Raw genomic sequence first — 14,442 nt, 5'->3', positions numbered from 1 at the left:
CAAATGTGGGATTCAAATCACAATACATGCAGAATTGTGAGAATCGCAATACATACTGTATCAGCACCTAAGTATCGTGATAATGTTGTATCGTGCCAGTCCCTGGCAATTCCCAGCCCCCAGTACATTACCGTATAATAAATCGTAGTAATAAATCACATTTTCACATGCTCTAGAGAATACAAGTACAAGTTAAAGGCCCAATTAGAAGCTTGTGAAAACAAGTGTTCTTACTACTGTTCCCTGACACTAACCAGTAACTTTACTCTGGGCTTTTCACACATAATCAACGACAGACCTATCTCATCAGAAACATATCGGAATGTTGAAATGTAGGCTAACAAATGTCACTGACGGTCAAATTTAGTTATATGTCACTGTGATGACATGTTCCTGTAGTTATGGCCCTTACTAGAAGACAGAAGGACTCTGGTGCTAGTGTGGATGGGGGACATACAACATGGGTTGTTGATTCATAACAACCTCCATAATGCATTTATTCAATATCATTCATCAGGATTTTTCAAAATAAAAGCATTTTTTTCATTACAGAATGTAAAGTTATCAGTAACACTGAAATAGATCTTCATGTATCCATTGTACAACTGACATTTTTAGTTCCACAGCCACAGTACCCAACCCAACCCGTGTGCTATCCTTATAGCACTTGTTTCTGGCTGTTATTGGCAGAAAACATAATGTAGGCCTAACAGGAAGTTTACGAATGGTGCTCCAGACCAGAAGGCGCTGTAGGCCAGGTAGGCCAGGCACTCCGTTTACTTCAGATCCAATTTGTCCCAGATGTCGTCACAAAAAAAAGTTCCTAATTCAATAGGGTAATATTGATAATTCCAACGGCTGTTTACCCAGTGCCATCTTGCCAACTTGAAAGATCTCAAGAGAGGACGCAAAACACACAATGCACACTGTCACTGACCGCCAACCCCATGCTGCTCCCAGCCTGTTACGTGAAGCGTGTGACAGAGGGCTGGGTACTGTGGCCGTATCAAATTTCCATTGTACAATGCTGAAATTAAATAAGGATTTATTCCGAGAGACTTTTATTTCTGAAAACTTGTCGAGAATGATGTTGAATAAATGTGCTAAAACCTTTTTCCTGCAACACTCACAAAAGGTGTTACGGCTGGTTTCATAAAGATGTTACGAATGCCTTTTGTACGAATGTTTATATTCTCTTCAAGTAAAGTTAACGGATTTTAATCATATGTAATACAAGAGTTACATTTGCCTGAGAAGATACGCCGCTGAAACAATCTGTGACGTATCGATGTGCTCATATTGGTTCCTTTAGCAGTTGTATGATTCCTATACCTCGAGACGTGCTTTATCAAAGCTCAAGATTAAGGGTCCAATGCACCTTGGCTGGATGAGTTATGATCCCGAGGCCAGTAAGTAACAACTTTTCACTGAGGGAAAGAGGCATCAGTCATCTGCCATGAAGGCTGGTACATTTTTGAAGCCAAAAAGGGGTTTCTTCTCCTCTGAAAGACTTTTCAGCTCATTCCTCAGACTCCACTACCGAGAGTTATAGAGGACAGCTCGACTTTGTTACATTTTTCGAAAATGATCTTGATTTTGGTCTTGTGGCACTTCTAAAAAGCCTTCAGCCGTTTCACTTATTTTGAAGATTGCGCTAAAGATTATTTGTAATAAATTGAAGATGCAACAACAATTACAGCAAAACAGGATAGTGTAACTTACAAATGGAACCAGGGGGCTGAGCCAATAACATGTCTCATTAGAATATGACAAAATAGCGACATTTAACCTTTGTCACCTAAACTCATGTCATATAGCATGGTTAGGGTTAGGGCTACCCTGTTAACATTCTGGTATTCATATAATGAATAACAAAGATAGTTACAGTGCATTCGGAAAGTATTCGGACCCCTTGACTTTTTCCACATTTTGTTACGTTTCAGCGTTATTCTCATGGATTAATGGATTAAATAAATGTTTTTTCTCATCAAGCTACACACAATACCCCATAATGATGAAGCAAAAACAGGTTTTTAGAAATGTTTGCAAATTTATAAAAAAGTAAATCAAACAGAAATATCTTATTTACATAACTATTCAGAGCCTTTGCTATCAGACTCAACATTTGAGCTCAGGTGCATCCTGTTTCCATTGATCATCCTTGAGATGTTTCTACAACTTGATTGGAGTCCACCTGTGGTAAATTCAATTGATTGGACATGATTTGGAAAGGCACACACCTGTCTTTCTAAGGTCTCACAGTTGACGGTGCATGTCAGAGCAAAAAACCAAGCCATGAGGTCGAGTGGATTTTCCGTAGAGCTCCGAGACAGGATTGTGTGGAGGCACAGATCTGGGTAAGGGTACCAAAACATTTCTGCAGCATTGAAGGTCCCCAAGAACACAGTGACCTCCATCATTCTTAAAATATAAGAAGATTGGAACCACCAAGACTCTTCCTAGAGCTGGTCGCCCAGCCAAATTATGGAATCGGGGGAGAAGGGCCTTGTTCAGGGAGGTGACCAAGAATCCGATGGCCACTCTGACAGAGCTCCAGAGTTTTTCTGTGGAGATGGGAGAACCTTCCAGAAGGACAACCATCTCTGCAGCGCTCCACCAATCAGACCTTTATGGTAGAGTGGCCAGACGGAAGCCACTCCTCAGTAAAAAGCACATGACAGCCCGCTTGGAGTTTGCCATAAGGCACCTAAAGGACTCTCAGACCATGAGAAACAGGATACTCTGGTCTGATGAAACCAAGACTGAACTCTTTGTCCTGAATGCCAAGCGTCACGTCTGGTGGAAACCTGGCACCATCGCTACGGTGAAGTATGGTGGTGGCAGCATTGTGCTGTGGGAAAGTTTTTCAGGGACTGAGAGACTTGTCAGGATCGAGGGAAAGATGAACGGAGTAATGTATCCTTGATGAAAACCTGCTGCAGAGCGCTCAGGACCTCAGACTGGGGGGAAGGTTCACCTTCCAACAGGACAACGACCCTAAGCACACAGCCAAGACAACGCAGGAGTGTTTTTTTATTTACATTTTTGTTTTTATACTAACCTGTTTTCGCTATGTCATTATGGGGTATTGTGTGTAGATTGATGAGGGAATTTAAAAAAATTGATTTTAGAATAAGGCTGTAACGTAACAGAATGTGGAACAAGTCAAGTGGCCTGAATACTATCTCTGAATGCACTGTACGTGCACCAATGTTATGAATAGACTTGATCGATAGGTGGATGTTTACTGAGGGGACAGTATACTTTTCATTCTGTGCTTTGATATTTGGCCACTGAAATAAGCAGCATGACATTTCCTCTCAAGTACGAGACATTTGTTTTGACTAGATTGGGTTTCCATGTACTTGATGTGGCTAGCGATAATGTAAGTAACTCAATACTCAATAGTGATTGAGTGTAGCCATCCATTTGCTTGTAGAGGCAGTGCATAGAACTTAAAGCCTAATTGCTGATGCATGTAAAGAGATCAAAACCCCCCAGAATGTGATGGTATTTTCGTCCCAAGCGCATCCACAGTGGATATAATAAGTCTTAACCCACTTTGATTTTTTCCCCCCACGTTTTGTTGCGTTACAAAGTGGGATTGAAAAATATTTAGTTGTCTTTTTTTGTCATTGATCTACACAAAATACTCCATTGTCACATTCTGACCCTAGTTCTTGTGTTATTTCTTTGTTTTAGTTGGTCAGGACGTGAGTTGGGTGGGTATTCTATGTTTTGTGTTTCTAGGTTGGGTTTCTTGTTTGGCCTGATATGGTTCTCAATCAGAGGCAGGTGTTAGTCATTGTCTCTGATTGGGAACCATATTTAGGTAGCCTGTTTTCTGTTGGGGTTTGTGGGTGGTTGTTTTTCAGTCTTTGTGTGTCTGCACCAGATAGAACTGTTTCGGTTGTCACTTTTGTTGTTTTGTAATTTGAAGTGTTCAGTTTTGGATTATTATTACATTAAGATTAACACTAACCATGCTGCGCTTCCACCCAAGACAGCCGTTTCATCCATAATGTCTGTGAAAAGAAAATGATACAAATGTTTACAAATTAATACAAATGAAATAGCTAAAATATAGTCATTGCATTCACCCGATTTGTTTGGTCAAGCCTGCAGGAGTAAAATGTGGCTTAACAAATCACATAATAAGTTACATGGACTATAATAATCAGGGTTCCTCTGTCTCCCATACAAACAACATGTGTAAGGTCCCTCAGTCAAGTATTGAATTTCAAGTATCGATTCAACTACAAAGACCAAGGAGCTTTTCAGGAAAGAAACTAATGTAATCAGCTGTAATCACCGCAAAATGTGTTTCTAACATGTATTGATTCAGGGGGTGAATACGTTTTCATTAATTGTAAAATGTAGATTTTTTTTAGAATTGTAGTATTTTGTGTAGGTTGTTGACCAAAAAAAATGTCAATTAAATCCATTTGAATCCCACGTTGTACTACTTGTGTTATTTTTATCCAATGATAACCACTGTATTAGTCATGACGTTGTGTCTGTCTAGAAGCTAGGTGGCGTTTTGTTGTCATTCACCTGTATCTGGCGGGTGTTCGTCAAACTGTTTATCACAGAATCGTTATTACTATGCTGAGAAGCTTCAACGATTCTGTTTGCTGATAAAGTGGTACAAATGACCACAATCAAGTCTATTCAAATTAGGTGCTTTAACCTGACAATCATTGGAATTTGAACTAAATGAGTGAAGCGCTCATGTTTTGCATTGTAAAGTAGCTTAATAATCACAATCTTTTGCCCTCTGTCACAAGCCAATTTCATAAGGCATTGGAAGGTTTAGGAATTGGTAATTTAATCTGACTAAGATGGTTCTCTCAAAGATGTAGGCCAGAGAGTCAGACACCAAATGCTTTTAATTTATAAGATTGGCAATAAGTCGTTATATTGCAGCAATTTACACAGGCTTCATCGGGAAAATGACTTAACCTTTGTCTCCGTCTCTATGACGACTAATGGACGTTACTCGTTACAATCGGAATGAGGATGCATGTGATGTGTGTTTCTGTGCATGTGCGCATGCGTGCCTGCATGCGTGTGCATACGAGCATGAATGTATGTGTGTGTATATGCATGTGTGTATGCAACAGAGTTCGCTTGGCTTTAATATCCCTTTTGAGATGATAGTGCCAGATTCAAATCTTGTATCAGCAGGTTAGGGCTAAAAGGAGCAGTAATGGCTTCTGGTGTGCTTCTTAATTGAATCTGGGCGGAAAAACAAGCGAGGCTCAAGCTGAGGTAGACACAGTGCACCTTATCCGATCACCTCTACTGGGAGCTTTGCTTTATGGTCCTCAAATAATGTTTTATTTTTTTCCATTAACATTACTCATGAATCAAAAGCAGAACTGGTATTTTATTGCTGGTGAAAGGAGTGAATCTGCCATTGAGAAAGCTACGGCACTATACCCATGAAGCAAATTTGTGCAATGTAAATGTAAATACCCATTTTCTGAAATGTGACACAAACACCCGTCTCCCGTAGCAGCTGATTCAGTGTGGTATTTCATCATGTATGCTGTGTTTCAGCGGCCCTCGCGAGCACTAAGTTATAAGTGTATCATAAATTAGAGTCAAAGTCTTTAGTCAGCAGTCCTGCACGAGTAGATCTAGAGGACAAGTGTTCATTTCCTGAGTGATTCATTATGCTTAGATTGCATTACCTTGTATTACGTTTCGGTGGGTGAAAATATACAGTGGTGGAAAAAGTTCCCAATTGTCATAAAGACATCTTAATAGAAAATGACTCAAGTAAAAGGGGTAGTCACCCAGTTAAAGGCAAAGTATAAATCACTTCAAATTCCTCATATTAAGAAAACCAGACGGCACACTTTTCTTGTTTCTTATAGCGAAGGGCACACTTCAACACTCAGACATAATCTACACATAAAGCATGTGTTCAGTGAGTCCGCCAGATCAGAGGCAGAAAGAGATGACCAGGGATGTTCTCTTGATAAGTGTGTGAATTTGGACGATTTTGCTGTCCTGCTAAGCATTCAAAATGTAAAGAGTACTTTTGGGTGTCAGGGGGAAATGAATTACGTTAAAAGTACATTCTTTTCTTTAGGAATTTGTGAAGTAAAAGTTGTCAAAAATATAAATAGTAAAGTCAAGTACAGATACTGCAAAAGTATTTTTTACATAAGTACTTTACACCACTGAGAATATACACACCCTTGGCCTTTTGATCTTTGACTCAGAAGTCATGTCTTTATTAAAAGTAAATTATGTAAAGAAAAGTAGTTATGTACTGTACCAACATTTTCCTTATAATTTCATGCCAGGTGTCAATGTCCAATAATAACAATACCAGCCTACCAGCTGGTTATATGTTCAACTGAAATCTATATTTCTTTTCAATATTTATAGACTTTCCCTGACAATCATGGTTTTTGTGAACTATGGAGGTGGAGGGTACTGGATATTTGAACACGCGCCTTGGAATGGTTAGTATACAATTCTAACATACATCACCACACCATACACACCAAACTCTCTCCATGATCAATTCTACTGTAAAGTCAGGCTCAAACCAACAAGGAGGGCAATGGTGTCATTTCTTATCTAGGCCATCAAGGGACCCTCCCAATGGATCAATAACACTAACAACCTAAGGGAAGATGAGGAGGGAGGGTTGCATGTTAAATCTTAATGGAGACTATTACCAAGTGCATCTCCAACAGTATTTAAAAGCAAACTCAATTTAAACTTCATAATAGCCCCTTCATCACATCGGCTGAATCGTATAGAGTCCAATGGAAAGTTGATGGATTTTGATATAACTACGTGGCTCCGTCATGGAGGTTTGGACGTTTATAAATCACTCAGTCTGAAAGTCCAACTATAAAAGCAACAAATAAAACGACTTCAGGGGCATTGAATAAATTATTATTCATCAAACGGCCAGGCTGTTTTGGAGTGGAGCCCAGTTTGTATTGCTAGTCTTGATTATCTGGACAGAAAACCGAGAACTATAGATATTTAGTAGCGTAGTGGGTATACTGTAGGTTTTGTTTCTCACAGTTTCTCTGACTGAATGTCTACATTTAATCATGCACTTTATGACAGTATGAATACGGTCTGTCTGTGTCTGTCTGCTTGGTCTATCCATCTGTATTGATCCTTGTGACCTACAAGCATGTCTCTTTATTCCAGGTCTTACTGTGGCTGATCTTGTGATGCCTTGGTGGGTTTCACTGCAACGACTGTCAGGATCACTGTAGAATTATTACAGGCACGAGCAGAGGAAGCTCTAACACACGCTTCGAGCTAATTATGCTCCTACGTTGCGAACACGGTCAAGTAGTTCACACGGATCACGCGATCTCTGATTAGCACTGCACTGGAACAAACACCACAATGACACGTGTTGCGTTACCTTTTGTTTCGACCAATTTGATAACTAATTGACAGTGTGTGGTTAGGACTCCTTTGCTCAGACATACAGACACTTGTTTAAGACTGAACATGATTGAATCTTATGCACTAAATTGTTTAGTCCCAAATGTTTATTGAACACAGAAGGGTATTGTGCAGTGATGACGCGATTAGAATCAGGGCGTCATAGCCAGGAACTTTACTTGGGTGGTGTGTACACTGTAACAGTATAGCCTGTCTACAGTGGGGCAAAAAAGTATTTAGTCAGCCACCAATTGTGCAAGTTCTCCCACTTAAAAAGATGAGAGAGGCCTGTAATTTTCATCATAGGTACACTTAAACTATGACAGACAAAATGAGGAAAAAAATCCAGAAAATCCCATTGTAGGATTTTTAATGAATTTATTTGCAAATGATGGTGGAAGTATTTGGTCAATTCAAAAGCTTATCTCAATACTTTGTTATATACCCTTTGTTGGCAATGACAGAGGTCAAACGTTTTCTGTATGTCTTCACAAGGTTTTCACACACTGTTGCTGGTATTTTGGCCCATTCCTCCATGCAGATCTCCTCTAGAGCAGTGATGTTTTGGGGCTGTTGCTGGGCAACACGGACTTTCAACTCCCTCCAAAGATTTTCTATGGGGTTGAGATCTGGAGACTGGCTAGGCCACTCCAGGACCTTGAAATGCTTCTTACAAAGTGACTCCTTCGTTGCCCGGGCGGTGTGTTTGGGATCATTGTCATGCTGAAAGACCCAGCCATGTTTCATCTTCAATGCCCTTGCTGATGGAAGGAGGTTTTCACTCAAAATCTCACGATACATGGCCCCATTCATTCTTTCCTTTACACGGATCAGTCGTCCTGGTCCCTTTGCAGAAAAACAGCCCCAAAGCATGATGTTTCCACCCCCATGCTTCACAGTAGGTATGGTGTTCTTTGGATGCAACTCAGCATTCTTTGTCCTCCAAACACGACGAGTTGAGTTTTTACCAAAAAGTTATATTTTGGTTTCATCTGACCATATGACATTCTCCCAATCTTCTTCTGGATCATCCAAATGCTCTATGGCATACTTCAGACGGGCCTGGACATGTACTGGCTTAAGCAGGGGGACACGTCTGGCACTGCAGGATTTGAGTCCCTGGCGGCGTAGTGTGTTACTGATGGTAGGCTTTGTTACTTTGGTCCCAGCTCTCTGCAGGTCATTCACTAGGTCTCCCCGTGTGGTTCTGGGATTTTTGCTCACCGTTCTTGTGATCATTTTGACCCCACGGGGTGAGATCTTGTGTGGAGCCCCAGATCGAGGGAAAGATTATCAGTGGTCTTGTATGTCTTCCATTTCATAATAATTGCTCCCACAGTTGATTTCTTCAAACCAAGCTGCTTACTTATTGCAGATTCAGTCTTCCCAGCCTGGTGCAGGTCTACAATTTTGTTTCTGGTGTCCTCTGACAGCTCTTTGTTCTTGGCCATAGTGGAGTTTGGAGTGTGACTGTTTGAGGTTGTGGACAGGTGTCTTTCATAGTGATAACAAGTTCAAACAGGTGCCATTAATACAGGTAACGAGTGGAGGACAGAGGAGCCTCTTAAAGAAGAAGTTACAGGTCTGTGAGAGCCAGAAGTCTTGCTTGTTTGTAGGTGACCAAATACTTATTTTCCACCATAATTTGACAAAATATTCATTAAAAATCCTACAATGTGATTTTATGGCATTTATTTCTCTCATTTTGAATGTCATAGTTGAAGTGTACCTATGATGAAAATTACAGGCCTCTCTCATCTTTTTAAGTGGGAGAACTTGCACAATTGGTGGCTGACTAAATACTTTTTTGCCCCACTGTATATAAGTTATCCGGAAATGGCATTAGACCCTTTGACCAGCAAGATTATCCTTTATCCTTCGGTATTGTAACTAATTAAAGTGATATTACACTCCAAAATCAAAGTTTGTCCAATTTTTTATTTTTATTTTTTTTACCTCAAAATTATTTTGTAGATTCAGCTATAAGCCACAATCCAAAATGAAGATAAGCATCATGTAATTTCTAGACTTGCGGTGCTTATCGTATACATTCCTTTGGGGTTGAAGCACAGCTGGACAAACACAGTCGAAGGTGTGGGACATAGATGTATCTTGATATTAGAGTGCTTTTGAGGTAGGACAACACCTGGCAAACGTTGATCTTCGAGTGCAATGTCCCTTTAATTGAGTTGTCTCCGAGTACTGTAATGTTTCACTGTGTGTGTCATTCAGGTTTGTGTTCATCCTTGGGACGTCTGTAGTATTGGCCTTCACCTCCATGCAGAAAAAGGGAGTTAGCCGTCGGCAGCTAATACGCAAGCTAACATGGAGAACTGTGGTCCTCATCCTTATCGGCTTTTGTTTCATAAACTACTCTCCAAAGGATGGATTATGTAGGTACACACTTTTTTTTACAAAAAATGTTTGATTTACCAAGGAACGTTGTGAACCCTAAATCATAACCATGCATGCACCAGAAACATATGGGAGTAATGAAACATGCAATAAGTAGTTAAAGTTATAAAACTCTTGCTATTGAAGCAGTTCAGGAGCTGAATCTGTAGCAAGTCATTGCAAACATTCCCCACCAGTATCTTCCTGTTTCCATATGACCTTACCATGATGAGTTTGGAAACTATTGTTTAGATACCATTAGATACACTACATGACCAAAAGTGTGTGGACACCTGCTCGTCGAATATCTTATTCCAAAATCATGAGCATTAATATGGAGTTGGTCCCACCTTTGCTACATCCACTAGATGTTGGAACATTGCTGCAGGGACTTGCTTCCATTCAGCCACAAGAGTATTAGTGATGTCGGGGCACTGATGCTGGGCGATTAAGCCTGGCTCGCAGTCTGCGTTCCAATTCATCCCAAAGGTGGTCAATGGGGTTCAGGTCAGGGCTCTGTGCAGGCCAGTCCAGTTCTTCCACACAGATCTCGACAAACCATTTCTGTAGCATTGTCATGCTGAAACAGGAAAGGGCAGTCCCCAAACTGTTGCCACAAAGTTTGAAGCACAGAATAGTCTAGAATGTCACTGTATGCTGTAGCGTTAAGATTTCCCTTCACTGGAACTAAGGGGCCTAGCCTGAACCAAGAAAAACATCCCCAGACCATTATTCATCCTCCACCAAACTTTACAGTTGGCACTAAGCATTGGGGCAGATAGCGTTCTCCTGACATCCGCCAAAGCCAGATTCGTCCGTCGGGCTGCCAGATGGTGAAGCGTGATTCATCAAGTGGAGGCTGCTGTGGGGAGGACGGCTCATAATAATGGCTGGAATGGAGTAAATGGAATGGCATCAAACACATGGAAACCATGTTTGTTGAAGTATTCCACTCCATGAGCCCATTCTCACTAATTAAGGTGCCACCAACATCCTGTGGATTCATCACTCCAGAGAATGCGTTTCCACTGCTCCAGAGTCCATGTGGATGTCGATTAAGGCAGCCCCCCGCATCTGTCTTGTTCAGAAATGTTTGGTTAAATGCGGAAGACACATTTCAGTTGAAGGCATTCAGTTGTGCAACTGATGAGGTATCCCCCTTTCCCTTCCAATGGTGGGAAGCTTTATACCACTCCAGCCGATGCTTAGCATTGCGTATGGTATAATATAAAAATATATGCCATTTAGCTGACGCTTTTATCCAAAGCGACTTACAGTCATGTGTGATCTTAGGCTTGTGTGTGGCTACTCTGCCATTGAAACCCATTTCATGAAGCACCTGACAAAAAAGTTATTGTGTTTCCAGAGGCAGTTTGGAACTCTATAGTGAGTTCAGATGAGGACAAATGATTTTTATGCGCTACGAGCTTTAGCACTAAGCGGTCCAGTTCTGTGAACTCGTGTGGCTCTGGCAGGGCAAACATTTGATGAACTGACATGTTGGAAAGGTGGCATCCTATGACGGTGCCACATTGAAAGTCATTGAGCTCTTCAGTAAGGCTATTCCTTCGCCAATGTTTGTCTATGGAGATTGCATGGCAGTGTGCTTGATTTTATACACCGATCAGCAGCCGGTGTGGCTGAAATAGCAGAATCCACTCATTTGAAGGGGTGTCCACATACTTTTGTATACATATAGTGTATCTTCATTACAAACTGTGGAGTTCAATGTTTCCTAGTGTAACAACTCTCGTCGGAAGGAGTGGAACAAAGCGCAGCGTGGAAAGTGTTCATGATTTTTATTAACAAAAAACACAAACAAAATAACAACGCGAACAGTTCTGTCAGTTACAGACACTAAACAAGACCCCACAAAACCCAAAAGAAAAATGCCAACTTATATATGATCCCCAATCAGAGACAACGATAAACAGCTGCCTCTGATTGGAACCACACTCTGCAAAAAACAAAGAAATAGAAAACATAGACTTTCCCACCCGAGTCACGACCTGACCGAACCAAACATAGAGAATAATAAGGATCTCTATGGTCAGGGCGTGACACCTAGGTCTTGTTCTTGGTCGCCATGCTAAATTCTGGAACAATTGCAATGTTTTTCTTATGTAAAGCCCCTGTTGGATTATGATTATGAAGTCTGACAGCATAGGGTAGCGGGCAGCGGCTGGCTGCCAGAGACGTGACAGGGTTAAATGAGGAAAGCTGTCGGGACAATGTGGAGTTATTACTGTCCACGAGGGTCAGAACGGGCGCCCTTCACACATTAGCTAACCCTGGCGCTAATGGACTTTCCTGGGTGGATGTCTCTGTAACCGGGTTAAAAAATATATATTGTTATTGCTCGCAGTGGGGAACACAGCATCAGGGGACATTTAACAAAAAAAGGATTTGAGCAAAAACAACCAGTGTTGCTGTAATGGACATTTTCAACAGATAGTGTTACATGGTACCAGCTGTAGACTGTAGATGCCATGTAGTGCAAAACCTCTCATAACAAGATCATGAGTTTTCCCATCCAGCACTGTAGACAGTGTTGTTTTGCCGCTGTCTCTCTCCACCCTCCCCATGATGCCCTTGTCATGTCTCACCCTGGGTTTTATCTAATAGGGAGATGGAGGTGCTTCAATTCGTTCAATATGCATACTGCTCTTGTGGTCACATGAACACCTTTGATGTGTTTTTACCCATTCAAAATGACCAGCCGCTGGTTAAAATGGAAAGGTTAGCGTTACTGCCGATATACAGGTTGGTTTTAGTTTTTGGAGCGCAAGTCAGCTTTAGCTGTTATGAGGTGATTGCATGTACACTAATAGCCTAACTTATTGCGGGGTTTGGATACATTTCCTGTATTCAACTTTGATTCAAGTCCCACTCCATAAAATGTCCTTCCATTTGATTCTTCATCACTATGCTTTATTTGATTCAGGAACCCATTTATTTCCACTTTGCAATAATTCGCCACTTCCAACCGGAAAAATCCTCTGAGTTTTAGAATTTTCATCTTTAACAAGCTTATACTCAGAGTATATTGATTAAAGCCATTTGAGGGCGCCTGAGTGGCGCAGCGGTCTAAGTCACTGCATCTCAGTGCTAGAGGCGTCCCTCCTGACCCTGGTTCGATTCCAGGCTGTATCACAACCGGCCGTGATTGGGAGTCCCAATTCCATTTTCCCATATTGTAATATACTTTTCCCATCTCAACTTCTACCATGGTTATGCATAAGCATTTCAAATTTCTTCTGTAAGAAACATTTCAATCTACCCTTATCCATATAGGCCAATTCCCACAAGTGAAACGGGTTAATACTGATGCATGACTCATAAAGACCATGCAGTAGCCATAATGATTAACTTCAAAGTAACTTTTGTGGATGTTTCATGCTTGCATATTGAACTTGATAATGATGAGTGTTGTGAGAGATAGCAGAGACAAGAGACCAATCTCATAGGAGTGTAACCTATGGACTTAACAAACATGTTATTAGTCACCCAAAGCGCTTCCTCTTTTCCTGTGGAAAAATACATTTCCGCTTCTTATTTGATTTGTCCAGATCAATGATTGGGATTATATATTTTTGGAATGATCTTTGTGCCACAAAGAGATTTTCTATTAACTAATGTGGAGATTACCATCAATATCTGAACTGAAGGCCATTCATGTCCTCCCCAATTTGCCTGGGCCTGGAGATAACTGGGAATCTTTGATGAGCCTTCCACCTCCCGGACACGCACCTCAACATCCGAAGACACCCATTTCCACCCATATCCTCCCTCGTGGAACAGAATTATTGTGGTCGCCCAGCTGTCAATGGTTGATACTATTCCTTTCCTGTGCAAATAGTAGCTTAAGTCATCAGAAATAGTTATGCACCCTTTCAAGAATGTCTGTATTTCATTTTGTTATTGCGTCAATGCTCAGTGTATAGCCTATAACTCCAGTGTAAAAGTATAACTCCAGACAGTTGGAGCTTTTGTACTGTACATGTATTTGTTGCAGTTCTTGTTGCAGGCTTATGAGGATATGACAAAGTCACAGCCCAGAATATAGCCATTTCTCTGTGTTGGCGACACTGGCTGTATTACAGTGTTCTGGTCAATGATCACAGGTCTGTGTGAAGAGTCATTCTCTGTGTTACAGTATCTTGGTCTTGGCTGAGAATCCCTGGAGTCCTCCAGCGTCTGGGATTCACCTACTTCATACTGTCTCTGATGCAGACTTTCTGTGGCATGAGAGAGATCCCACTGAGCAGGGTGAGACTCTGACTTTGTCAAGTTCGTTTTCATCAGTAATTACACTCTGGAAAGCAAACGTATAAGACCATAGAAAGTGTAGGTGGTTGCTACGCGCAGGTTTTTGCATTATGTAACACTTGGGAAGCTAGGGTGCTATTCCCTAAAATGCCATCCTGCCGACTACGCCAAGTTTAATGTGTCAATTACATGAATTTTGCCTGGTCTAACTGTAGGATCGCTGGTGGGACCCTGTCCAGGATGTGGTCTTGTATTGGCCAGAGTGGATCTTCATTATTCTCCTGGAGACATTATGGCTGTGTCTCACCTTTCTATTGCCTGTGCCTAACTGTCCCACGTAAGTCA

At 41.2% G+C, this 14,442-nt stretch overlaps 1 protein-coding gene across 2 annotated transcripts in view; it reads left to right on the top strand.

Annotated features, from left to right (window-relative positions):
• The window catches only part of si:dkey-192p21.6 (uncharacterized protein LOC565246 homolog), a 43,908-nt gene that overhangs the window by 16,757 nt on the left and 12,709 nt on the right, over positions 1-14,442 (top strand). Inside the window, exons 8-12 of one of the 2 annotated variants that reach the window (XM_035753937.2) lie at positions 6,403-6,479; positions 7,189-7,219; positions 9,667-9,827; positions 13,985-14,097; positions 14,313-14,434. In XM_035753937.2, the coding sequence (XP_035609830.1) occupies positions 6,403-6,479; positions 7,189-7,219; positions 9,667-9,827; positions 13,985-14,097; positions 14,313-14,434 (504 nt within the window). The remainder of the gene's footprint in view (positions 1-6,402; positions 6,480-7,188; positions 7,220-9,666; positions 9,828-13,984; positions 14,098-14,312; positions 14,435-14,442) is intronic. The other variant, XM_052498368.1, reaches the window with a different exon arrangement.

The sequence above is a fragment of the Oncorhynchus keta genome, chromosome 36 (genome assembly GCF_023373465.1).
Source record: "Oncorhynchus keta strain PuntledgeMale-10-30-2019 chromosome 36, Oket_V2, whole genome shotgun sequence".
Taxonomy (NCBI): domain Eukaryota; kingdom Metazoa; phylum Chordata; class Actinopteri; order Salmoniformes; family Salmonidae; genus Oncorhynchus; species Oncorhynchus keta.
The sequence above is the reverse complement of the archived record's forward strand: the minus strand, read 5'-3'. Positions and strand labels throughout refer to the sequence as shown.